At 37.2% G+C, this 27,185-nt stretch overlaps 1 protein-coding gene across 1 annotated transcript in view; it reads left to right on the top strand.

The window, feature by feature from the left end:
• The window catches only part of trpc7b (transient receptor potential cation channel, subfamily C, member 7b), a 59,518-nt gene that overhangs the window by 1,265 nt on the left and 31,068 nt on the right, over nt 1-27,185 (top strand). The window contains exons 2-6 of the mRNA XM_016678480.1: nt 3,971-4,733; nt 13,065-13,247; nt 16,924-17,088; nt 23,300-23,516; nt 24,740-24,973. Coding sequence (XP_016533966.1) covers nt 3,971-4,733; nt 13,065-13,247; nt 16,924-17,088; nt 23,300-23,516; nt 24,740-24,973 — 1,562 coding nt within the window. The remainder of the gene's footprint in view (nt 1-3,970; nt 4,734-13,064; nt 13,248-16,923; nt 17,089-23,299; nt 23,517-24,739; nt 24,974-27,185) is intronic.

The following is a 27,185-nucleotide window of genomic DNA, read 5'->3' as shown; positions in this document are numbered from 1 at the left end:
GATCCCAGGAACAACATCAGACATCTCAGTCCAGAAATGTGCAGTTCTAGGCACAGCCAAGATACTTTGCAGAACCCTCAAGCTCCCAGGCCTCTGGTAGAGGACCCGAGCTCAGAGGATGAAAGAGACCACCCGCGGGGGGTGAGAAGGGAATTTTTTTTATTTTTATATATATATGTATAATATGACTGTCTTGCAATCAATCAAACCAAGAGTTTCTACTTTTGCAACCCATTCTCTCTGAGATAAGGCTCAACATTGTCAGCTTACAGCCACTGCTCCAGTGTGGAAGTGCTCCTCAGAGATCTAGGAACATGCACAATGGCACGTAATGAAAATTTAGCAGCTTATATCCATGACTATCAGAAGTTGGCAATGGCAGGCCTCTATATTGGCTCTTTGATCCTCCCTGGTCTGCCTCTTTGATACTCCAGGGTTCAGCTTTAAAGGTCTGTCATGGGGAAAGAAGCACGTTGACTTTTACTAATGACTGTCAAAAGAATGTGAGTGTTGTCCAAAATGCAAGCAACAGAGGGTGGATTGGCATGTTTTTTGTCATCATTACAATATGAAAAATGCCTTAGAAAGTCTATATTTAGGTGTGTATTTAAATTAGACAAATTGATAGCTGTGCTTAATCGCTATGCTCATCTGAGTTGAAAAATTAATTTTCACACTTTGTAACTGGTCTCCTTGTATTTGACTTGAAACCAAATTCATCTTCTTCTCTTTTTCATGTCTTGTTAAACTGTAAATGATCTGGTATAAGTGTTTGCATGCACTGATAATAAATGACCCAGCGCTCACACCTTAGAGAGATCAGCTTTGAAAAGAAGCACATTCTGAGCAATTAAGATCAGATTGTAGAGTTTTGTTCGGTAGATATAATTAAATGGGTGAATAAAGGTGTAGTGGAAGTGATGCATGAATAAGAATATTAAGGCCAAAGATAGTCAATAGAGATTTTTCCTCTATATTTCCTCTATATTTTTCCTTTATAAAGACAATATGATTCCTTTAACCTCAACAGATTGCTTCTGTTTAATTATACTTTTTTAAAGATTATTGCTAATGTCTGTCCCTCTTGGCAGTGTGTTTAGTCAAGCAATCTGCTGAAGGCCTCTGCTACATTTTGAACTAAATAACTATTTTATGATATATTATAGTAATATCTTATGTCCATTTTATTACTTGTGGTGACAGGGCAAGTGGGCTAGTTGCTCACTGCTTTTGTGTTTCGGATTAAACATTAACATGGACTCGCATGTCATTGGTTCTTCATCTAAAGTTTTAGGCGCCTAATTTAAAGGAGTAGTGAAGACCAAATGCTGATTTTAAATTATGCTCTCATACTTTTGCATAAATGTTGGTTTTTAGAGAGAGAATCATCCTCAGAACATTGTTCTGTCGATTTAAGAGTGATCATTTATTTTCAGCAGAAGAGTGTAATGAAAAGGATGGGTGTTCTCAGTGCAGGACTCAATAGCTTGGAGTTTTTCTTCAGTTTGTCAAGTGTTACATTTATTTTCAATATATATCAAATTTCCTCTGCATTTCCATACAATCTGTCTGTGATTTCGGACAAACTGTCAGAAACACACATTTCGCATGATCACCAAATCCTACCTGAAGGAAATTTGATTATGTGAGTGTTATTAAAATTTGCTTTATGCCCAATCAGGCAAATATAAGAACTTTAAATGAACCTGATTGGTAAATCCATTTTCATTACTCAAACTATGAACTAATTTGATTAATGATATGAAAATTCCCTCAGCTAAGTAAGTAATTGTCTAATATTGTGGTTTCTAAGTGTTCAGTATTCCTTTTGTCAAAGTTTTGCATTATATGCAAGGCTGAACAATATATTGTGCATTGTTATCGCATACAATAGCAGTATGTACAATATTGACACTGCAAAGGTCTGTTTAGAGTGCAGTAGCTGTTGAATAATATATCCAAATTAGCCAAATCCCCCCAGGAAAAATTATCAGACTGAAAGCCAAATGATAGCAGTGTCTTGTTTTCATGTTACACTTATATTTGTACATTTTGTACAAAATTAAATAAAACTTTAAAAGTTGCTTAAAGCTAGTAGTCTAGATCAACTTCTACACACCACTGGCTCTCTGGTTTGTTTAGTTCGATGATCCTCTTTCACATAAACTCACTTGTTTTAAACTGGTGTACAAGAATAATCATACAACGGTTCATGAATTGTATGCATCTTGTCAACAGTTAAGCATAAAATAAATTTTAGAATATTTTGATAATGCATGGTATTATGTGCTTTATTATAAAAATCACTTGGGGCTCCTGTTTCTGTGCCAGATAATCTGTCCACTTTTTTTTCCAGAATGATAAAAATGATCCAATTTTAGATCCATCCTTGTGCAAAGTGTGCATGTAATCATACCATATCATACGTAAGTAATGTAAGCAATCTTTCTCTCCTACAGCAATTTGGTTTCTTTTGTCCCCAAAGGCACACAGATATTATCTGTCAATTGTATGAGCTTCTTCTTGTCCACATCGCTGTAATTCAGCTCTGCTATGATGCAAAAATCATTCTATTTCTAGACCAAATCACAAACAATCAAAGATGGATGGAGAAAGAGATTAAAAGAGATGGGAAAAGGCAATTTATTACTTGACTATAAGTTCATCCAAATGGCCTGGAAGGCAGACTGTTCTGTTTATCAGGAATCTTCTTAATGCTTTGAAATGCAGGAGGTTTTGGTGATGGCGTGAAGCTGCTAACATCAACTACAGAGTCTAACTCAATAGCCGTACACGAATGCTGATTGCCGTAGGGCTAATAATTTACATTACATGTTGCAGGTAATGTATGCTATGTTGACATTATGCATGGATAGTCTGACACCTTCAATGTACGAGGAATGAAGAAAGATTTCCTTCTTACAGTGATTGGCATCCTGAGATGTTGATGGTGTAAATGAAAAATTAAAACATTGATGAACTTTAATATGGTTTAATCACACACATTCGAGCACACACACACACACACTCACACACACACACACACCCTCCTAGACCATGTGCATGGGATTTGGCATAGGGAACTGTCTTCATTTTCTCAGCTCCACATCCATAGAACCCCCCAGGTGAATACATCTAGCATGAACGGGTTTCCATTTTCGCCTTCTTCTTCAATGTCCTGCTTTCTGCTCTCACACACACGCAGACACACATGCACACACACACATGCACACAAAGGGAGTCAGAAGGGAATTACAACTAACTGAAATTACAAGCTTGTAATTTAGCAGCAATGCTTGTTTTGAAACTGGACCTTTAGGAAGTTGTGTAAATATTAATGTCAATAATAATGGAATTATGTCACAAGCTTTTGTGGGAAACAATAAACTTTAAAAGTGTAGCTTTATAATCACTCATGTCCATAAGTTCTGCAGGGTTTTTTGCTTTTACTGTCTCTAATTGTTTTGATTTCTTCTGTTGGTGACTGACAAAGCAAGATGTTGTAGGAAAGGAGTTTTTTTTTGTTTTTTTCACTCTTTCATGATAGTTAAATTCCAGATCAGCGAGTAGCGCGTTTGAAATATCACTGGACCACAGAGGTATTTTGTCATACCAAAAGATATTGAGCAACAAAGTTTGTTCTTGTCATGCCAGTCAAAGCTCTGAGCAGCAGGGGGCTTTGACCTTTTTAGATTTGGTAGCAGTTTGTTGCTTTAGTCAAGATTGGTCTTTTCTCTGAGATCAGGATAGAAATCTGTGTTAAACACGGCCATCGTCATAATCCACACAAAGAAAGAAATTACTCAGTTTTGTGTTGATGTATCATAGCTCAGTGTAACTGGTTATACTTTTCTGACTCTAACAGCTAAATCACAAAATTGTCTGATGTGTTAAACACAATTTCTCCTCCATCATTACACTAAATATTGCTTTTACTGACTTCTGTTTTCTGTCTTTTTCCTTCTCCCAGAGTGGAAGCCATGCATCGCCGGCACACCACGCTGAGGGAAAAGGGGCGTCGCCAGGCTGTGCGGGGTCCTGCCTACATGTTTAATGAGCGCGGCTCTGCTCTCACTGCAGAGGAGGAACGTTTTCTGGATGCTGCAGAGTATGGCAACATTCCTGTGGTGCGCAAAATGCTAGAAGAGTCCAAAACACTGAACTTTAACTGTGTGGACTACATGGGCCAGAACGCTCTACAGCTAGCAGTGGGCAATGAACACCTGGAAGTGACGGAGCAGCTGCTGAAAAAAGATGGCCTGGCTCGGATCGGCGATGGCCTGCTCCTGGCCATCTCTAAAGGCTACGTCCGAATAGTCGAGGCCATTCTTGGCCATCCTGCTTTCGGTGGAGGTCTCCGTCTGGCTTTGAGCCCTCTGGAGCAAGAGATGCGAGATGATGACTTCTATGCATACGACGAGGATGGAACACGTTTTTCCCATGACATCACACCCATCATTCTGGCAGCTCATTGCCAGGAGTATGAGATTGTTCACATCCTTTTGACGAAGGGGGCCCGCATAGAAAGGCCTCACGACTACTTTTGTAAATGCTCAGAATGTGTGGAGAAGCAGAAGAAGGACTCCTTCAGTCACTCACGCTCAAGGATGAATGCGTACAAGGGCCTGGCCAGTGCAGCCTACCTGTCGCTCAGCAGCGAGGACCCGGTACTCACAGCCCTGGAGCTCAGCAACGAACTGGCGAGGCTCGCCAACATTGAAACAGAGTTTAAGGTGAGGAGCCCATGTGTTTATATCCTTCCTTATTTTAACTGCGTTGCAAACATATGAAGCTTCTCTTTAGAACATACAGTACTTTGATCTTTTGCACATTTTTTCAGGTTACAACCACAACGTGGGATTATTTGAAAAGAATTTTATGTAATCAGAGAGGAGCAGATAGTTATGATGTGAAAAGGAAATTATTTTTCATTTTGTTGTTGCTGTGTTCAGCACTCCGATGCACCTACCGAGTATTTTTGTTTAGTTTTTAGCGCAAATATCTTAGTACATTTGTAATAAGACAAAAGTAACTTAGAAGTAACTTTTCAGCATGTGTCAGAGTTTGATTTAAGTCAATAATTTAATATGGATAAAAGTATAAGATCCACAGGCAGATTGTGTCACTTACAAGACATTTTCCATGTTTTAAGTGAAATAATTTGCCAGTAGAACTGGTATTTCATTATTCGCTTAAATCAAGCTCCTATATCTTGCTGAAAAGTTACTTGTAAGTTAGCTTTGGTTAGCTTTGTCTTTTTTCAAGTGTACTCTGATTCTGCAAAACTAGCAACTGATTTTTTTTTTTTATCAATTTTTTCTTTCCAATATCTCTTAAGCTTGGTCAGAGTATATGCAGGGCATTTGTGAACATCACTTTTCAAGTACTTCCACAGATTAACAATCAGATTTAAGTCTAGGTCATTCTAACACATGAATATGCTTTGATTTTAACCATCCCACTGTGGCTGCATGATTAGGGTTATTGTCCCACTGGCAAGCCTCTATAAAGTTTAATTCTGTTCTCATCTGATTAGAGCATCTTCTTCAACCTGTGTGCTGTGTCCCTTATCTGGCTTGTTTCAAACATGCAGAATGACATTTGTACCTCATCCTTGTAGAAATTGATCAATCTTGCTACTTTTTCTTACAGACTTTCTGGGGAGCATGACTGACACATACTCCCTTATCGGAGGTGTGGATCTCATGTAGGAGAATGTGCTGGATCTCATTTTGCTGTAAAAATTAGCTGAATGCAAATGCATGGCCAGCTTAAGAGATTTGGGAGCCTTTCTAAATAGATTTTAATTTTAAATGGATATTCAGAGCGCTTTGCTTATTGTAGGTTATGTGCATAAACCAGCTTTCATGTCACATTCCTTCATTCCTTTATCTTCTTGTTTTATGTCATTTTTTTTCTTTTTTTAATGACTTCTTCTTTTGGCGGTGCAGGGTGGCTCGGTGGGAGCTCTCAATTTCACTGCACCTCCGGGTATAATAAAGATTATCCTATTCTATTCTTTCATTGCTTTTATAAATTTTGTAATACTCACACTGGCAAACACTCAATAAAACACTTGCATTTCATAATTGCACAAATGAAATAGGGAAAGAACTAGAAATCAGAGGGGCATGTTTCTCTGTATTTTTATAGCTTTGCATACATAAATTACAGTTTTAATTGAGGAGCTATGTAGTGCTGAAGCAAAGATTTCTACACTCAGTCTGTTATTCAACCTTCTGCAATCATCAGTCTCTCATCTTTAATGGATTTTTAAGGCCCTTCTTTATTTTTAGAACTACTTTTTTCCAATTCAGTATCTTTTCTCAGGTGAAACAAAACTTGTAAATTGTACCTTAACTCTTTCTAAAATTTTAAGCATTCAAAGTTGTCTCGATGTGTGTGTTATATTTTTACGGTCATTGCTTGTGTGTTAGAGCCAAACTGCTCAACTTTTTAAGACTTGAATGTTTCAATAGCAACTCAAAAATATAGAGAATTTTAAAGAAAACGAAATAAATTTTATAACCCTTTTCTGCTTTCATCTCTCCAGGAGAAAGCTCATCGGTTTGAGCTGGGGGCAGAACATGTAAGCTATAAAGCAGCTGGGCCCATTTTAAGCCAGAGCTTGAGTTACAGAGCTGCCTGAATCCATCCTGAGCCTGATACTTTAACACATATTTTTTTACCTGACCCAGATAAGCAAGCATTGACATAAAAGCCACCTGGCAAATGAAATATATTCCTGGATAAAAGCTAGGCATATACTTTCTAAAAAAGATACTTTCTAGATAATTACATATGACTATTATGATGATTGCAATTGTTTTGATCATTTTTCTACTACGATGACTTTGAGAAAGGCAAAAACAGAAATTTACATCAGTCAAACTGCTATTTTGTGCATGTTTAGTGAAATCATTGCTTATGTAAGATTCCTTTCTATAAGGTTTACCATTACTTTCCTGTTGCCAGTGCATTCCAGTGTTATTACAGACATAATTCTTGTCAATAAATGTATTACTTTCCAAGCTCATATAACAGTCACAATTTCAAGGCACTGATAAGTTGCAAAAAGGTGGACTTGATTGATTGGCCTCAGTCCACAAATAGGTTTTGGAAAACATAAATAGCAATCATCTAAATTACATACAATGTTAAGACTCGCGTAATTAAAAGCACTCTTTGTGTTGCACCCATATCTTAGCGGAAATCAATGCACAAATATGTGTTATCCTCATTCAATCAGATTGGATTTCAACAGTCCAATTTTTTAATCTCTACTTATGTGAAGTTTAGTTCACCTATTTCTTTTTTTTTCTGAAGTCTATTAATTTATGTCTGTGCCTACCTGTCAGTTCTCACCACTTTCTGACCACATTTGTGTTTGATATGCTGCCTTCCCGCTTGTCATTCCGTTTCCCATCTCCCAACAAATTAATGAGAGAGGCTCACCTGAGGGACCAGGGTTGTGTTAGGACTTATCTGTCTCATTACCATCTCATTACCATCCCCATGTCTTCTCTCTTTATTTATCTCCCTGTCTCCCTTCACATTATCTCCTCATTGCTTTAAAGCATCAAATAATGTCTACTCGGTTTGCTAATAGCATTAGTCAATCAACTTTACACGGGCAAATTACACGTGACAAATAAACATTTATAAATAGCCTAATGAGAAACAGATTAAACTAAATGTGCATCTTTTAATGGGAATACTGACACAGAGAAATGTTTCTGTCATCCTAAGTCCCCCTGTAAACCAGATTATATAAGTCTATAAAAATATACATTTTTTTGCACCCAAGCTTACTGTAAAAGTTGAAACACTCAATTTAATTATTAGGTTTCTGGAATCAAAAGAGGTTACAGGGCAAAGCTTCTCTCTGACTTTGTGACAAATATAAACATATTCAGTCCTCTCACAGATTTAAATTTGAATGTAATATTTAAGTCTGATGATCATGTTTCTTTCCTGGAAGTAATACTAACATTTTTGAGTGTCCCACTCCGAGCCAAAGTGATGATTTGAATCCAACAGAGAGTCTGAGATGGGAGCTAAAGATTAGGATAATGAAAAGGAGGCCTCCCAACCTGAAAGACATGGAACACACTGCAAAAATTTAAATCACCGAACATGCCAGTAGAAACATGAGAAAACATGATCAGCTATTATAAGAAGTATTTCATTGCTGCAATTCCAATAAAATCTTTATTGAGAAAGGCGTACCTAAACTTGGCTCATGTCATTTTCATTTAAACATCGATAAACACAAAAAATATACAATACCGCTTTTAGATATTTTGAGAGATGTGCATATTTTCTTTAAAAAAGTATCTTCTTGGTTAAATAAAAGTTATTATCATAACTCAAATCAACCAGTGTTATGAATGATTTTGTACATTTAGGCTTAGAATTGCAGCAGGAGGACGTGACACATTTCTTTGGCCTCCTAATATCCTACACAAAGCAGTATTTAATTTTTTCACGTGTTACAAAGTATCTCTAAGAATCTGTTCTTATTTTCATCTGTCAAAAATCTGTCATTTTCTGATGTAAATCACAAAATGACATTTATAATCATTTTCTGATTGTACATGTTGTTTTTTGTGTTTGTGTGTGTGTGTTTTTTTATTGGCTGGTATTTTAAAATACGTTGCATCTGCTGCACAATGCTTTGTTGAGGTTTAGAGACTAAAGTTTTTTCTCTTCCAAGAATTTAGTATTCCTCTCGGTCATCAAATTGGCTGAGACTTTTAGGCAGAAATAGGAAATACAACAAAAGCGACTTATAGTAAACTGAACATCCTTCCATTGTCTGTTGTTGCTTTTCCTTACAGGGTCACTGTGGGGCTTGTGGCTGTCTCCAGCAGTCTTTGGGCAATAGACAGATTAAACAAACACTGAAATAACAGTCATGTTTTTGGACTGTGGGAGGAAGCCAGAGTACTCAGCGAGAATCCACACATATACGAGGAAAGCATTCAAACTCCATACTAGAAGATTTGAGGCTGGGATTCAAACCTAGGGCGTCTTGTTGCATGGCAACAACTGCTACATCATTCAGCTTTAAACTGAACTTGTTCTCTGAAAAAAACTAAGAAAATAAATATACATTTTGGCTGTTAACTTAATGCTAATGTTTAGATTTTATATTAAAAACTTGATCGGAAATTATCCAAATAAATAAAATAAGTCCCTAAAATGAGGAGAGACCAGAAAAAGATATACTCTTTCCATGTTGGAAGCTGGTAATTGCACATCTAAAAAAGATCTGGTACCAGGTGCTCCAAATCTCTTTGGGTGTTGCAATCAAGCTATGCCATCAGCTCCCGTGTCATCTCAGAGCCACACAGATGCATAATCATAATCACGGCATACACACAACCACCACAGCTGTCATATCTGAGATTTGAAGGACAGCTTGTGAACAGCAGCCTTTTTTGACTTGAGTAGCCTCCAAATTTACATCATCACAACCCAACAATATTCATTCCCTTTTGTTTATTTCTTGGGTGTTAGAAACTTTGCTTAAGTTTGAGTAGTTAGAGCTTTTCTCTAGTTCATAAATGCAGAAAACATCCACAGGCCTATTTCCAAGCAGACATGTTAACTTCAAACAAGCTTGTAATAATTAGCAGTAGATCTGTTTTAATTCATGTGTGAATGGTTATCGGTTGAATCTGTAAAATAACAATAAAAGAACTTAATTTTAAATGAAAGTTGGCACCTATTCTTTGAAGAGGAAATGTCTTTCACATCAGATGTCTGATTTGCAACACAAAGTAAATGGCCGTCTTTCACTAATTCGTGAGAGCAGAACTGGACTTTTAGCATTATGGGGTTTGTTGTAATGACTGTCTCTTTACTCTGGTGGTTCAACCTTTGGGTAGAAGCATGTTATTAGTTATCTTGTAGAAAATAAACCTAATTTAGTTACTTTATCCTCTGAGGTCTGTCTTAAAAAAAAGTCTAAAACTCAGATATTTTTATAGACTTGATCCATTGTATTGTGTGCTTTGCAGGTTTCAACATGTCTGAGCTTCATCCACCTGTCCAGAAATAACAAGCCTCTGTAGACCTCACATCAGTCTTTTCTGATGACTGGAAGCTCTGAGTTAATATCCTAAACATTGGGATAATATAGAATAAGTGTGTGTAAAAAATCTCAGTAGTGTGTGTGTTTCTAAAAAGAACACAACTGCGAGAGAAAGTACCAGCTGTATTTCCTCTGGCAAAATATCTGACGTCAAAAAATGCTGAATTTCTTTTGTTCTTAAGTTACACATTAAATGAAGATGTGAGTACAGCTACCGGCACCAGAACCTGCCACAGTGACTTGACATTTATCATCAAACATCTTACTTTTCAAGACAGGCTATCAATTTTGCATGTCAGCCTCCGGACAAAGGCACCCACCCTTTTTAAGAAAGTGCAGTGGGGGAAGGAGTTATTTCACTTACACAGGTCTGATGTTCTGTTTTAATTAATTTAGCTGATTTAAATGTTAAAAGAACCAGGATGAAACACAAAGCTAATTGTTGAATGAGTTTAACTCTCAGTAAAATTTGATTGTTGTTGTTCATATCCAGTTTTGTCTTGTTTATCCCTCCTGGGTTCCTCACCATTTCATCTGTTTCACGCCACATCATTCAATTTTAATCTCGTGAATCTTTTGTAATCTCATATCCTGCTAAAAACAACAACATGCGTCTGACATTGGTATTGGATTTTTATACGCTTATCATCTGTTTTTCCCATCTTGCTGTGTAAATGCTGTTGCTTATCAATACGTTGGTACATGTAGTACCCTGATGTATTGTGTTGAGATTAAATTGGAAACGGAGTCCAAACAGATGTTTCTAACAGATAGTCCAAATTATTTTCCTTTAATTGACAGACAGTGATGAGTCATCTAACACACTTCTCTCTAGTTTTATTAATGAATCCAAGGAAATTGCACACTGCTGCAGGAGCTAACATCACTATTTTATATTTAGCACAAATGATACAAGTTATGCTTGGAAGAACACAATCATCACAGGGGTCACACACTGAAGGAATGCAAATGAAGTTCATGATCAGTAGGTGAGCAACATACAGTTTAGATTTTTAAAAACCTGGCTGTGGAAAAAATTGGTCTGCAAAATAAAATTTAACACACTTTTTGACTTTTCAAAAGAATTTGTATATATCTTAACTTTTACTGAGATCTCATGAATCCTTTGTTTTCGTAAAGCTTTGCAGGAAGTTCAACAACAAACAAACGTTCAATCTGACCTTTGTACTTTCTTTTTCCTGTCTTTGACCCTTTTGAGGTAATAGACGAAAGGATGAACAAATGGAAAGAAAGACAGAGACAGACAGTCATATTCAATAAATTTGAACATCACTGGAAAGCTCATTTATTTCTGTACTAAGGGAAGCGCATTATATAGATTAATTACACACTGTATGATGTTTTCAGTCCTTAATTTCTGTCAATGATTTATCGCTTACAGTTAATGAAGACTGAACATTTACAATTAGTGTATTACATCAGACAAAAAAAGGAAAAACTTTTTTACTATAGAAATGTAGGCTTATTGAGGTTGGTAATTTAAAAAGGTATTTTTAACCTGACCAGCAACCCTAATCAGAAAACATTTTCTAGTTTCCTGAAATGTAGCGCTACATATTGCGATGTTGGCTGAGATTTTTTTTTCCCCCCTTTTCTGACAAAGGTAATCTTGAAATGATTCATAAGAAGAGGTCAAGAACTGGCAGATGAACTCTTTAAATTATTTAACACCTGAGTCATTTTATAATTGCAAACAGCGGGGTTGTCATTTATCATGTCAAAAGTCAGGGAAGCTTTTTCAAGTATTAGTGGCAAAAGGTTCAGGAACTTTAAAACAGTGTGAAGTGTGAATGTCAGTTGAGAGAATAAACCAGCAATTTGTCTGAGGTGACATTAACACACACACACACCCCACACACACAGAGCATGGTATAAGAACCCACAGTCTCACACACATTCAACGATGTGTATAATCACTCATCACGTACCAGTGTGACTTTTAACCCAAAATAACCTAAAATCCCACAGTCGTGTGATTTTTTTTTTTATTTGTGACATTGTATGAGTTTGTGTTGGCATCCTTTGCAAATTGTAGAAGTGCCTGGTCAGCAACTGTGACAGAGCAAGCTAATTTTAGAAAGCTTGCTTTTTGTCACTGAAGATAAAGTTAACTAATTTAATAGTTAAAATAACTATCGTTCACACATAAGTTGTGAGGACAAATTCATAATAAACATATTCTGGTACATTTCTGTTACATCTGAAATTAAGCTGTCAAATTATCAGTTAAAATCCCATGTGACATATACGAAATGTACAGAATTTTTACAGTGTTGTAATTAATGCACATTTTAATTTATGACAAAATAATTGAACTAACTAATCTGATTCAGCATAGAGTATGTACATGAAAGGACTGAAGATGTTTAACCCTCCCACAGTCCCACAAGTGTTTTGCTTTGTGCGCAGTCCGGCGGAGTCACACTGACGCTGTGTGCGCTTTTACAAGGTTTTTTTTGTGTGTGTGGTTTCGGAAACTGATAGTCTAAGTTTCCGTGGGGAACTCCAGTTTCCCCACTGTCCATCCGTGACATTTGCTGCACTCCTCCTGAGCGTCACACTAAGACTGCAGGAGGGTTAGCAGAACTGAAAAATTAACATGACGGTTTATCTTTTATCTATTCGGAAACAGTTGATGCAGGTTTCTGTGTCTAACATGCAATGTAAAACAAAAGTCACGTACAGAGACACTGACGCTAGACGGTGGAACTCAAAATCTGTTTCTCAAAAATGAGATCCATAAGATATATTTAGTTCATGGAATATATTGTACCTTATAATTGTTTTTTTTTTTTTATCATGTGTAATAAAAAAGAAAGTGGTGGAAGGTTCCTAAAAACACTGCTAAATACCTGTTTAACTGCTTGCATTGTATAAAAGTTGTTTTTGACATTATTTGTGATTCTGATATTATTAATGCTTCTAATGCCTCTCTCTTCTGCAGAATGACTACCGTAAGTTGTCCATGCAATGCAAAGACTTTGTGGTGGGTGTGCTGGACCTTTGTCGAGACACAGAAGAAGTTGAGGCCATTTTGAATGGAGATGTGGACCAATGCCCACCAAGTCCCTACAACCGGCCCTGCCTCAGTCGCGTCAAGCTGGCCATCAAATATGAAGTCAAAAAGGTACGAATAAAGTAAAAAAAATTTAGAAACAGGAGATTGCTAAACCAGATATATAGAGTGAAATATAAACAAGATTAAAACAAAGAACAAATGAAGTTTAGCTCTATTTTTGATAACATGGCACTCAAAAAAGATTAATTCATATGTTTGATATTACATAATGTTGTATATTAAATGATTGATTTAAAAAAATCTCAAAACTGTTCATATTTAATTAGATCAATGTGCAGTCTTGAAGTCTTCTGTGTCTATACTCTTATGTGAGTTTAAACTTTTGACCTGCTGTTGATAAAGAGACAAAAAAAAATGTTTTTCCACTCTAAAGGATTTTCACTCACACTTTTGGGTTGTATCCCATTTTATTTGAAAGTTACATGTTAATAAGCTAACCAGCAGAGTTGTGAGATCAAGTTGCCTTCACTGCAAAATAGTATACCTTAGATTGTAATGGATCTTTAAAAGCTACAGGCAGAAATCCAATATAAAGAATACTTTCTAAGCTTAGTAAAGCCACCTGACATAATCCAGTCATAATAGGGTTTGTTGAGGACATGTTACAGTTCAACAAAGTGTTATACAAAGAGCTTAAAATGAATGTGTTATGAAAGGATAAATAAAGCTTGCTGTCTATCACAAGCTACACAGAGAGGAAAAGCCAACCAAGCATAAAATCGTTGCAAAAACAAGATTTTATTAGTTAACAACATCTATGCAGAATACAAAAAAAGCTTAAGAAAAATAAATTTCACCAATAAACATAATTCATATAGATAGATAGATAGATAGATAGATAGATAGATAGATAGATAGAAATAAACAAAATAAGAATCCAGCTCATTCTGCAGACTATATTTTGTGTAACACTCAATAGCTCTACAAATAAAAGTAAAAAAAACTGTAGCATTTTGTTTAAAATATAAATATATAGTTCAAAGCTTTTCCGCTACCTAAGACATGTTGGCTGAGCAATCACTTATATTCCTTTCAACCCACTTCGTCCTAGAAAAGCCAAACCAACAAACCAAAGTTTGAGTTTGAGGGATACATGGAATACATGTCATGCTTTTAGGATTAATATAACTACTTCTGAATATTGAAACATTTTGGAAAACTATTTGCCTGTTATGTGGTCAACTGTTTGTAACATGAAAATTAATTACAGATATATATAATCAGATATATAACAATTATACCCAGAACAATGATAATGTTCTGAGTAGAAATTCATATCCAACTATGAACATGATAGATGTTAAGCTGTCTATGGAGATGGACATCATGAAGACCATTCAGATTGTTTTTCCAAGTTGCATAATACAAACATATAATGAGTGTGTATAGTGAAAAAGAACAATTGTTTATCCTCTTTCCTAAATTGAAATTAGAGAATAAACGTCAGAAATGATTCATCAAGGGTAACATTGTTTTTTTGGGGGGGTTTTTTGTTTGTTTTTTATGAGGAGTAGTTAACATCAGCTGGATTTAAAAATGCATAAATTTTATACATATTTCAGCAAAAAAAATTGCTAAAAGACATAAATTGATTTACAGATTCATGTTTCATTTGGTGTATCTGTAAAAAAGCTTCAAACCTTTCATGGTAATTGGGTCTTGCATTAACATTTAATGAACTCAGCATTAGCGCCTGGATCATTTAATAACTGTGTGGGTAAGGATGAAATGTTTGTACAAAAAACAAATTTGAAAACTTTTGTTGTGCCTGTAGAAAACCTAAAGTAAGCGAGAGGCCCCTATGGGAGAACTAATCCGCGCTGAGCAGAGGTGGCTTTAAAATGTCAAATCAAATCCCTTTTCCCCAGTTTCACTTCACAACAGTCCCGTTGGCACATATTTCCATTTGGCATCAGTGCTGTATGTTTTTTTCTGAACCATAGCTACCCACGTGTATGTTTATGTTAGAAATTGCTTTCCTGCATCTCTGTTATGTGTGTGTGTTGGCAGCAAGGAAGCTGTTTGATGCTCTTTTTGTTTTTAACCAGTAAACAAAAGCATCTCCAGTAGCAAGCTGCTAATTACTGAAGTTGCAGGGATGAGACACAGTGCCGTAGGAACAAGGTGGAGCATGACTGTGTTGAGCTCGCATTTCTGGACACAGGCAGCATTAGGGGTATATGGGTTAGTGTTATGTTGTTTTTTAACTGAACTGCTGCACAAATACACCTTATCCATGTGTGTTGCTATTGTCGGATTTGATCAGATGAATCCAACCCTTCTGGGATGGAGGAGAAAACGACTGAGATGAAAACGTTTAGGCAACAAAGATGTAGAGAAAGCATGTTTGAACCAACAGAAAATCAGCTCCCTGCGACGTTAAACATGAGCATAATAACACTTCCACATGGAATTTGATTGTTAGGTTTAGCCGTTGACTGAGCATTGATCCCTTTCCATCCCACATCCTTCCTCCAGCTAAAAGAGAAGCATGTACTCTATTTGTCTCCATAATACCTTTGCTACCTTTCATTTTTCTCCCTGAGTAATGTCATTAATTAATGTGTGCACTCAGTCATTGCTACTTGCTGCCCTCTTTCATGCTTTCCTTTGAAAATTGATTTCACAAGCTGCTCAAAGACTTGTATTCAAAATTAATGCAGTTCAAAGTCATTCATACATTTACAGTACAAATAACCAAGTAATAGATCTAGATCTTTATGACTGAATGTTTATTCAACTAGAACAGATTTTCTACTTAATTTACCTCAATGAATAGAGAAAACATGGTCATTCCTTACATCTATCATTTTGGTTATCTTATACCTTTTGTTTAAGGTCAAAGTGCATATAGGCACAGTTAGAAATTTACGTTTTGCTGCTTTTTGTTCAGTGCTTTCTTTGGACTGATGTCAAACAACATTACTCCAACTGTTGCACATATTGAACGGCAGCATAAGAGCATAGACCAGAAATCAACTTCCTGAAGTTCAGACCTGTCGCCCACTTTGCAGTTTAGGCACATTGAAATATAACTAACCTTCCCAAGGCTAAACAATTTCACTTTAAAACTATAAATTGTAGTTTCTTAGTACTCATAGAGTTTTTGAATAAAATAATGATGCAGCTCAACGCCTCATTGCAATCCCCCTGTTTTACTGAGGTATGAATTAACTCATGAAATTGTTGATCAACTGATGATTAAATTAGCTACTAAATAGTCAAACGACACAAACCATTGTAATCTCTTCTTTTGTTGTAGTAAAGAAAACAGTATGCAGAATTACCAGAGAGACAGAAATTGGACAGGCCTGTTGCTGAAGACATTTGCATGAACCAGATGCTTGTTTTCATTATTTTTTTTAAATAAAATTTATTTTAGTATAGAGTGATCCTTTATTGTCCTTTGTAGCAAAATGTATTCGTATCGACATGATACTAATACAATATATACTGTGACACACAGTGGCACAATTAAGCAAACATAATACATTAATATGATTGAAATAGTATTCAGTACTTTTCTTAGTATCAGCATCAAGTGTGAAATGTTTCTATCATTCTACCCTAATTACAGCCTTAATCATATTGTTATTTCCAGGAACGTAATACCAAAGACACATTTGTTTCTTTTTTAACTGCCTTTCTTTCATCTTGCTTTTCCACTTCCTTGTCCCTCCTATTTCCAGATTTTTTTAATTTTCTGTTTGCTTTTTCTCTTCAGTTCGTTGCACATCCCAACTGCCAGCAGCAGCTGCTCACTATTTGGTACGAGAACCTACCTGACCTGAGGCAGCAGTCCATCGTCGTGAAGTGCTGGACAGTCCTGGGGGTAACCGTAGGTCTCCCCTTCCTGGCTATTGCCTACTGGATAATGCCATGTAGCAAGGTAGGACCTGACGGCAACAGCAACGTAAAGAAGTGTGGAGCACAGTCTTTGAAATATGGTTGTTTCTATGTGCAAAGTAACATCTAAATGGAGTTGTGGGCTTAAATAATTAATCCAAAGGTTAACATTAAGGTTATCACAGCCGTCTTTTATTTGGCACTGGTACTGTTTTTGTCTAGTTCTGAGTGTAACTCAGAAATAGATTGGCATGTAGACGTTATCAGTACCAACAATTTTGCATTATGATGTTATAAAGATCTAGCATTCTTGTTCTGCTTGAATAATCTGCTGCTTTTGGATATAGTTAGTAAGTTAAATGTCAAAGCTTTTGACAGGAGATGTTGAAAATAGTTTTTTTTTTGAAAGGAGTGCAATGAGAAAGTCTATTCTGAATTCAAAGACTTTTGGAGCAATGTCTGTTAGATATGCGAGACTGAAATAGAGAGCCACCGCTGTAGTACACGGTATTATATTTAAGAAATCAACATACTTAGGATCTCTGCACCTTGCAGTCACTGATTCAACCATGAACTCCTTTGTATACCAAAGTATTCCAGAGTCAAATGTGAGTTTGTTTGACAGCTGGAGTTTAGATGAAACCGGATCATGCAACCAGACTGTGGATTCAAACACAGCAAATTGAAACAGAATAGGTGAAAGTGTTAAGACCCAAGGTGTTGCAGTGGCTCATTCAAAGCTCATATCTCAAATTAATTGAAATGCTTTACTGGGATTTTAACAGAAAAGCTCTGCAGAAACTAACACAATTCATGAAAGCCTTAATTAGCTGGAGTTATGCTATAAAGAAAAAAACACTTCTGAACAGAGGGAGAGACGGAGAAAGTCAAACAGAAAATTACTACTTCAAGTTTTTGCTGCTATAGATGTTACTACGTGGTATATCATCATGGGGCATTCTTAATTTTACCTCTAATTGTAGGTATTGGATGTCACCAGCAACCAATAACAGAAGAAGAAAAGCAGTATACATGGGAATTAGAGAATATTTTTGTTTTGAGTAATATTCCTGGAGGGCTTTCTTGTTTTTATTTGTTATTCTTCAAATAGCTGTGTGTGTGTATGTGGGTGTGCGTGTGCATGTGTGTGTTTTTTTAAAGTAATTTAACAGCTGGCACACCTCTACTGGTCTGGTTGGTTGAAGCTAAGCTCAAAGATAGCGATGGATTAATGGTTCATTCAATCATCTTATTTTTTGAGAAGGTTTTTCTCTTGTACACATTTAACTTTTGATATGGTTCATGGATTCCCAGGCTGTACGCTAAAACAAAACTTCATCCAAGATGTACAGTGCTGTGAAGAAGACATGATGGATTTTGGTTTTTAAAATCTTTTATCCTCCTTCATGTTGCCAAACAGCTTTTATTGAAATGAATTCTTGATTCTACAAGTCTGGCAGTAATTAAGCTTGTAAAATTGAATGGAGCTTAAAAAAATCTGTAAATAACATTTGATTTGTAACTTAACAAGGGAGTAGTCACTTTTTCATATAGGACCCAGGTGGTTTGGATAGCATTTTTCTCATAAACAAAAACATAATTTGAAAACTGATATTTATCCATCCATCCATCCATTTTTTTCCACTTATCCTGGGGTCAGGTCATGGAGGCAGCAAAGTAAGTAGGGAGGCCCAGACTTCCCTCTCTCCAGCCACTTGTTCCACCTCCTCTGGGGGAATCCTAAGGCTTTCCCAGGCCAGCTGAGAGACATAGTCCCTCCAGCGTGTCCTGGGTCTTTCCTGGGGCCTCCTCTCTGTGGGGCGTGCCCGGAACACCTCACCAGGGAGGTGTCCAGGAGGCATCCTAACCAGATGCCTAAGTCACCTCAATTGGCTACTCTCGATGTGAAGGAGTAACGGCTCTTCTCTGAGTCCCTGCTGGATATTTGAGCTTCTCACCCTATCTCTAAGGGAGAGCCCAGACACCCTATGGAGAAAATTCATTTCAGCCGCTTGTATCCGTGACCTCGTTTTTTCGGTCATGACCCAAAGCTCCTGACCATGGATGGAACGTAGATCGACCGGCAAACTGAGAGTTTCGATTTTTGACTCGGCTCTCTCTTCACCGCGACAGACCGGTACAGCACCTGCTTCACTGCAGACGCTGTGCCAATCTGCTCCATTTTTCCCTCATTCGTGAACAAGATCCCCAGATACTTAAACTCCTCCACTTGGGGCAGGACGACCCCCCTGACCCGGAGAAGGCACTCTACCCTTTTCCGTCTCAAGACCACAAAAACTGATCCCTTCAATACCTTGCGTCTGCCTCGAAATTCTGTCCATGAAAGTAATAAACAGAATCGGTGACAAAGGGCAGCCTTGGCGGAGACTGCACACAGTCCTGTTCTCCGAGCTGGACACTAATTATTGAAACTCGTGGTTGTGGTTGTTGGAGTGGAGCAATTGAGGTGAGAACATGAGTTTCCTTACAAAGTCTGAACCAGCTTTTGACAGATTAAGATGTATGCCTTGAGGTTTAAAAACTACTGACTTCTCACTTTTTCATTACAGTGCCAAAGGCATTTTATCACACGTTCTTAATTTTCCATCAAGGAAATTATAATTTGTGGAGTGACAATATTGCAAAGGCCATGCAGAGGAACTCTGCAAGCAGTTATGCAAATCTGCTCATCATGCTGGATAATCCTCTACAACCTCATCATCAAGTGGGGAATGCATGTGTGCATGTGTGCCTGCGTGCGTGCGTGCGTGCCTGCGTGCGTGCGTGCGTGCGTGCGTGCGTGTGTGTGTGTGTCTTTGTGTGTGTGCAAGATTCACAGACAGTGTTGTGGACCACTGGTTCATGCCTGGTCTTTTACTGATGAGTGTGTCATTTTACAGGCAGTGAGAGCAGCTGATCTCGAGTGTTTGAATGAGAGGATGGCGAGTGCTATACAGCAGCGAGATTCCTCACCACTGAGACAGGGATTCAATCATGACGGACTGTCTGCGTTTGATCTCACTGTGTCACGAAAATATTTGTGTATGTGTGTGTGTGTGTGTGTGTGCATGTGTGTATGATTACTTTTAATTATGAATCAGCCAACCGATGAGGCTGGATCTGACAGTCTGTAATTTGTGACACTGGAAAGCGCACAAGAAGCAGTGCACTAAAATGAAGTGTTGATTTAGGGATGTAGAGGCTGCTGTTTATTAGTATTAATTATATCATTCTGGTAGCTAGACTTATCAGGTTGTAAAGACAAAACTGTCTTCTCAAGGGCAGAAGGATAACTACTGCAAAACAAGAATCTAAAAAAATCTAGACTGGCCTCTTGTGTGCACTTTGATCCTCAGGTTTAGATTTTTTAATTTGAGTTGGTTTGTTCGGCCATTCCCTCAGTTTTATTTTCTTTCTCTGAAATCATTTCCTTGGCTGACTTTACGATTGTTTTCTTGCTGAAAAATGTACCTTTGTTCATTTTCAGATTCTTATTGTTTCAGCACATTTATCCATTCATCTGCTACCATCATGTTCTGACTATCAAATTCACTGCTGGTCTTTTATTTTTAGGATGATGTTTAGTGCCTGTTGTTCAGTTATTTCAACTTGTTCAAAAGCTGTACAGCAAACTTTAAACTTTTAACTTCTTTTCCCTTCAGCAGTGGAGTCTTGTGCTGTAAGTTACTTGTTAATGAAAATTGTACCTGCTAATTCCAAGTCTTCATGGAGATCTGCCTAATAGTCTTTTGCTCATGGACAATTCTTTTTGATTTCTTTGTATGTGGGGATTACTGGTGTTATTATTGACAAAAAAAAAATACTGTTTACGTATGGGAAAACTGATTTGTGCAGTACAGTGCTGTTCTGCATGGTAGTTGAATTTTAAAATGAGATAGCTAAGGCCTCAATCTGCTGCAGAGAAGCTTTGATGTTTTTATGTAACACTTTAGTAACGCCTTATCAAATACAGCTATCAATACTGATTTTTATGGAAATTCAGCAAAATATTATTCAACATCTAAGATGTAATTTTGCTTTTATCTACATTTCTATTGAATGAAGTAGGAAATTCCACATAGAGAGCAGCCGAGTACAGAGAGAACGAGTGACTCTTATGTGAACTGGTTGAAGCCTCCAGAGATGAGTCTTAGGTGTTTTGTCAAGGATTAACTTGGCTCTGTAAGTCTCTGTTTGGCTAATTAAGTCGGGCTGGGGGTGTGTGAGGAACATGGAGTAAATAAAAATAAGTTCTTCTGGAATTATGGCGGATTTGCTGTCCTTATCTTGGAACATAATTGCAAGCAGTAATTACAGAAAGGCTCTTTGTTGATGGTGATTATGAAAGCAAACAAAATCAATGATATGCTGACATTTGCAAACAATTCAACATTTGTGAGCAGTCATCCAATTGATTTAAAACACAAATGCTTAAGTTTGCAAAGTGAGTGTTCTTACCTTTTCAGTTTTGTCTGGAGAATCAAAATACAGTTTTCTATAAAAGTACACCTCTTATTTGGTGCAGGGACAAAAGCAGGACCTTCCAAAGCACAATGTAGGTGGTAGCTGATGGCGCCATGTTCTGGGATCAAAACTAAATCAAATTTCCAACAGCATGTGTTACTTCCAGATCTGTGCTTCCAGGTAACTTGATTATTTTCAGACAGAAAAGGTAAAATACATTATGAAGTCTCGGTGTTACTGAAATTACTGAAACAGAAGGAAGGAGCTGAAATGAAAACAAAGGCAAGCACCCATTTTTTGTATTTTCTGTCTGTTTTATGTTTTATATTCAAATTACCAGTTGGAAAACACAAGCTAATGAAAATAATGTGGATTGCTAACTTAATTTTTTTTTTATTCTCATTGTTATGAAAAGTTTTAGTCAAGTGCATTTGACTGTAATATGTTGTAAATGTTTTTTAACTATTCCAGCAAAATATACTTTTTTTCTCTTTTTTTCCACCATTTTCCACCATATGAAAGAAACATATGTACATATGCAACATATAAAGCGACACTTCATGCAAGAACAGCATAAATTTTGCTAACATATGTTTATGACTCCTCAGTTCACATCACGAATTAGAAAGTACTTTATATCTGTTGATTTTACAAATTCTTAAAGTTGTAAAGTGCTGAGCTTTGCACAGTGTACATAAACAACTTAAAGGTTAAGACCTTTATGCTTAAAACCTAAACATAAAGGTTTATACCTGTCGAGTTTACAAATACTGGAAGTCATAAAGTGCTGAGCTCTGTGCAGTGTGCATAAACGACTTAAAGGCTAAAACCTTTATGTCCTTGAGAGTAAATTAGATTTACACACAGTGCTCACACATGTACATATACCAAAATTTATTTCTGTTACAGTCAGTGCAGGTTTTAGTGCCACTTGATAAGTCAGAGAGCACTAAAGCTTCATTGTGGGTCTATGATTTCTCGACTCATAGACCCTCATGCTTTGCTGTTCTCATGCATCAAGAGGACAAAAGCCTGATCAGTTTTGGCCGTCTTATGAGGCTGACGGTGAAGTTGGACCAGTCTCTTTAATGCATCAGCAAAGTGAAATGAAGGAGGCCAGATCTTTAGATAAAGTTTTACAGGGTTAAAAATGATCAGGCAACCTTTACCTGCTTGATGTAGCAGTGTGTGTTGCATCCGTTCACTTTCACGTATTATTCTGCATAGAGCAGGTAGAGGTGTCCCGTAGGTAGTTAATATTGAACACAGCAGGTTATGAGACTGGCAAATGTTGAGATCCCAGAGGTCTATATGTGGCTGCGAGTGTGAGCATGTGTGTGTTTATAATCGCTGACATACTGTGGTGCAACCCTTGTGGTAATTTTTAACACTTTTTGCTCAGTACCTTCCAGCCTTTCCTCCTGTCCATATGGTGCTTTTCTGTTAACTGTTGATTGTTTGGCAGTGAGTTACTCTGGCATTATGTTGCTTGGAAAATGGATCATTGAATTAGAACAGCTGCTGTTTTCCTGCTAAGATGGGTTTGTAGTGATGCTTTCCATCTTTTCATCTCTGAGGACCAGTATGTGTATAACTCCTCAGAAAGGCTGAGTTACCTGAGGAAAGATAAACAGATTTTGTGTTTGGCTTCAATCTTAATAGTTGAAAAAAATGCTTTAAGGTTGACTCCTAGGTAACTCAACAATTTTAAAACATTCCTGTTGCGTTTTGAAGATATTTTATTCAGCAATATCTACAAACCAGCTAAATCCTGTTATTTTTGCCTCCAGCTTGGTCAGATTCTCCGCAGTCCCTTCATGAAGTTTGTGGCTCACGCCGTCTCCTTCACCCTCTTCCTCGGCCTGCTGGTCGTCAATGCTTCAGACCGCTTCGAGGGCGTGAAGAACCTGCCCAACGAGACCATCACAGACCACCCCCGACAGGTTTTCAGGGTCAAAACCACACAGTTCTCATGGACAGAGATGTTGATCATGAAGTGGGTGTTGGGTGAGTCGAATAATGCACAAATATACTGATAATTTCACATTTAAATTAAAAACAATAATGTTAGTATACTTCAGATTTTTTTTATACATTTATGGAGCACTGCATGTATACACTAGATGTATGCAAAGAAAGAGAGTGTAGATACCAAACAAAGGTTTGTTTCAACCATGTCCTTTGTAAATGAGTACAGATTCTCTTCCAGGGTCAGAAAGGTTTTGCCCGACTTTCAGACATTGCATAATTAAAATTTCTTACAGCAACACACTAACCAAGTGGATAAAAGACAAGGTTATAGTTGTACAACCAATTATACTCTTTCATCTTCCAAAGATCAAACAGAGGTTACTGCCAGCATGGATTCAGTCCCATTCTGACTTGCCGAAGCAGTATTCATCCTGAGCCTTAATGATGAGCCTGGAGGGAAAGTTTCCGGGTTCACCCGAGATGTTGTGCTTAGGAAATATACAGAGAGCTGGAGAGAAGCAGAAATGAAGGAAAAGTTTGAAGTGGCTAAAAAAGAAAGATAAAAAAAAGAGTGCACAAGAATGGAGCGTGTGGCTCACCAAAAAAGCAAAAAAATAGAGGCGAATGACAAAGACAAACTCAAAGGATAAATAGCCCACGGCGATATCTGTCAGACCTCAGCTGCTTCCCATCTGCTGATATTCTCCCTCCCGTTCATTCACACATAACAACATTATAAGTGTGGTTTGTCCATGTTGGTTCTCATATGATCCTGCTTTTATTTGCTTATGTGTAATAGCATCATTCGTCCCTCTTACATGCTCATCTTTGGCAGCAGCTGTTTGTACAACTGTGTGTTACCCCAAATGTGTACGCATGTGTGCGCTTGCACAGAGGCTTGTGGCTTAGTTGCTGCATAATTTCATTCGCAGCCATGCTTTTGTCATCCAGTAATTGTGAAAGAGATGGTGCCGATCAGGGCTTCCTTTTCACTAGGCAATTTTCCCCTTGTTTGGTTCCGTCTGGAGACATAATGGGTTCACAGCGAAGAATTTGGCTTTCAGATGTGTGTGTCTGTTTGTATACACCTGAGAATCAAATAGCATCTCTTAAGTGGTTTTATTTGAATGGAAAACCTTTGTTAGCAGTTTATTTAGATTTCCGTCTCAGTTTATTTCTAATTTTGTACTTTTTCATACATGTTCATCCTCATATAATGAGATGCTGACGTTTACTATGACGTGTTTCTTCTCCTTTAGGTATGATTTGGTCAGAATGTAAGGAGATTTGGAGCGATGGGCCCAGGGAGTACATCATGCACCTTTGGAACGTTTTGGACTTTGGCATGTTGTCCATCTTTGTGGCGTCCTTCACGGCACGTCTCATGGCGTTCCTGAAGGCATCTAAAGCCCAGCAGTATGTAGACATGCATGTGCCAGATGAAGACCTCAGCAATGCCTCACTGCCTGACGAAGTGGCTTACTTCACCTACGGTAAACAGTGGATACACTGTGGGGAGGAAAAAATGGCAATAATATAAGTAATGTTTGTTTCAACCATTTGCTGAACTTTGCTTTGGCAAAAGCTGAGTTCCCCGTTTGTGGAAACTCTTCTATTATGATGTTTAGCTATTCTTTTCACACAAATGGATTGTTTGACATTGTTTTAAAATTGAAAATCTTTTCTGGGTTGGTTATTTACTATGCTACATGGATTGCTAATAAGAAGCTTCAAATCAGATGTGTAAATGTCACAAATGCAGAAATATCTCAGTTTTTGACCTGAAACATCGGCACCTGGTATTACCATGCATATCTATGAACCGGGATGCTTGTAGATGGCTTTCTGCAGACTTTTGACCAATTTTAAAGGTATTTCTTAAAAAAAATAGGTCCAGGGTTTAAGTAAAAGAGCAACTAGCAAAGTAAATAAACTCCTTTCACAGTGAAAGGCAATGCAAATGTTGCTACAGTAACAGGAAATTATTTTATCATAGAGATTTTGTCATAGCAGTTGATTAAATGAACCATTTTAAAGATAGGGTCATTTCAGCTTATGGCCTCTCAAGCACTTCCTGTTCTAAATGATATTGCTGCATCTTCATTATGCCTTGCCATTCTCAGTATATACGACAGAGGAACTGGGCATTGAAGTTGCTTCTAGAAAACTAGTTGAATTGGCCCTAGAGGTAATCACTTTGCCTTACAATGTTGGAGATGATACAGTGACTCAGATTTTCCTTTCTCTCCACCAGGCTTTAAGCACAGACCAGGACTTCTGGTTGATCACAGTAAATAGGCAGAGTGGAGCAACAGCAGAATAATGAGCACACCTTAGCGGCAACATTTATTTGTGTGTAAAAATTTGGCGCATAATTGATCACGTTTGATTTTTGCATTGTGGTCATACGCAGATCCAAATGATGGTTGAAAATAACAGAGCGACGAGTTACAATCTACTTTTGAGATTCTGCTAGATGTGTATTAGAAAAGCTTTATAATTGCACTTGTGCAAAGCAAAATGATATGGATGTTGCTTATCAATTGATATGCAGAGCATGACGTGCCAGGTGTGGCCTGCTTGTGATTCTATTAACAAAGTGATCAGATTCAAAGCTGCATATTATTCTATAATGTGAGGAATGATTAGAAAGTATGATATTTAGTGTTACTTAAATTTATGACAAGAAGCAAACATCTGTGTAAATATTTACCAAGTAATTAATTCATTTAATGGTGCCTAACATATTTATGTAGCAAAAAGGACTTCAGGCTGCAGGTAATGTGCTTATTATCTGCACATGAAAAGAAACTTCACTAGTGCTTCCCCCTGCTGGCCGGACTTTGTCATGACAAAAGACTCAGCAGATTGTTCTAAATAGATGCTAACAGACACGACAAAACTATAGATTTATTATATTCAGCAGTTTTAAGTTGAAGGTTAACATTTCTATTCCACACACTTCCCTTTGACTCTCAGCTTATCTGCATTGCCTTTTGTGTTGCTGTTCTCCTGTCCAGTTTAAAAGATTTACTTTTACATTTCTGTTTAATCAATTCTTCCACCCCCCCCCCCAACTTCTCCTTTTGTTTGCTTTTTTAACAACGTTTCCAAGCATTCACTTTCATTCACACCCTTTTACTGAATATTTCTCTGCTCTGCAATCAGGAACATTTGTAAAAGCAATCAATATGCACATGAGGACAATGGCAAAATGTACAGCATGTTTGATTCAGTTTTAACCCTTTATCATTTTTGCAGCCAGCAGACCTAAAGGACAAAGAGCCATAGCGCATGTGTATCAATTCAGGAACCAATAACAAGGGGATAAGTTGATGGAAAAAAAAATACTAGCATATTAGAAATACTCTACCTTGCAGAATGCTTCAGTCCCTCCCTGTTGTTTTTTGTTGTATTTTTAAGAAACATGTATGTCTTGTGGTCTTTTGAAGTGATCATAATTAACCAGGTAGTTCTCAGAGTGCTTCTTTTACCTCATTTCTATGTTTATTTGCCCACCTGAATTTGACATACAAAACATTCAAGCAGAAAAAAGCTGAAAAAAGTTTAAATAATTTTATGTAAAATGTTTTATTTAAATAATTTTGTTAATATATCTTTTGCTGCTTTTGATTTTATCTATTTTGTGTGTTAGGTATACTTATGTATGAAAGCTTTAGTTGATCTGAGTTGAAAACTAGTTCA

The sequence above is a fragment of the Poecilia formosa genome, unplaced genomic scaffold (genome assembly GCF_000485575.1).
Source record: "Poecilia formosa unplaced genomic scaffold, Poecilia_formosa-5.1.2 Scaffold183, whole genome shotgun sequence".
NCBI classification, from domain to species: Eukaryota; Metazoa; Chordata; class Actinopteri; order Cyprinodontiformes; family Poeciliidae; genus Poecilia; species Poecilia formosa.
Note: the sequence above shows the minus strand (reverse complement) of the source record. Positions and strands in the feature narration are given on the sequence as shown.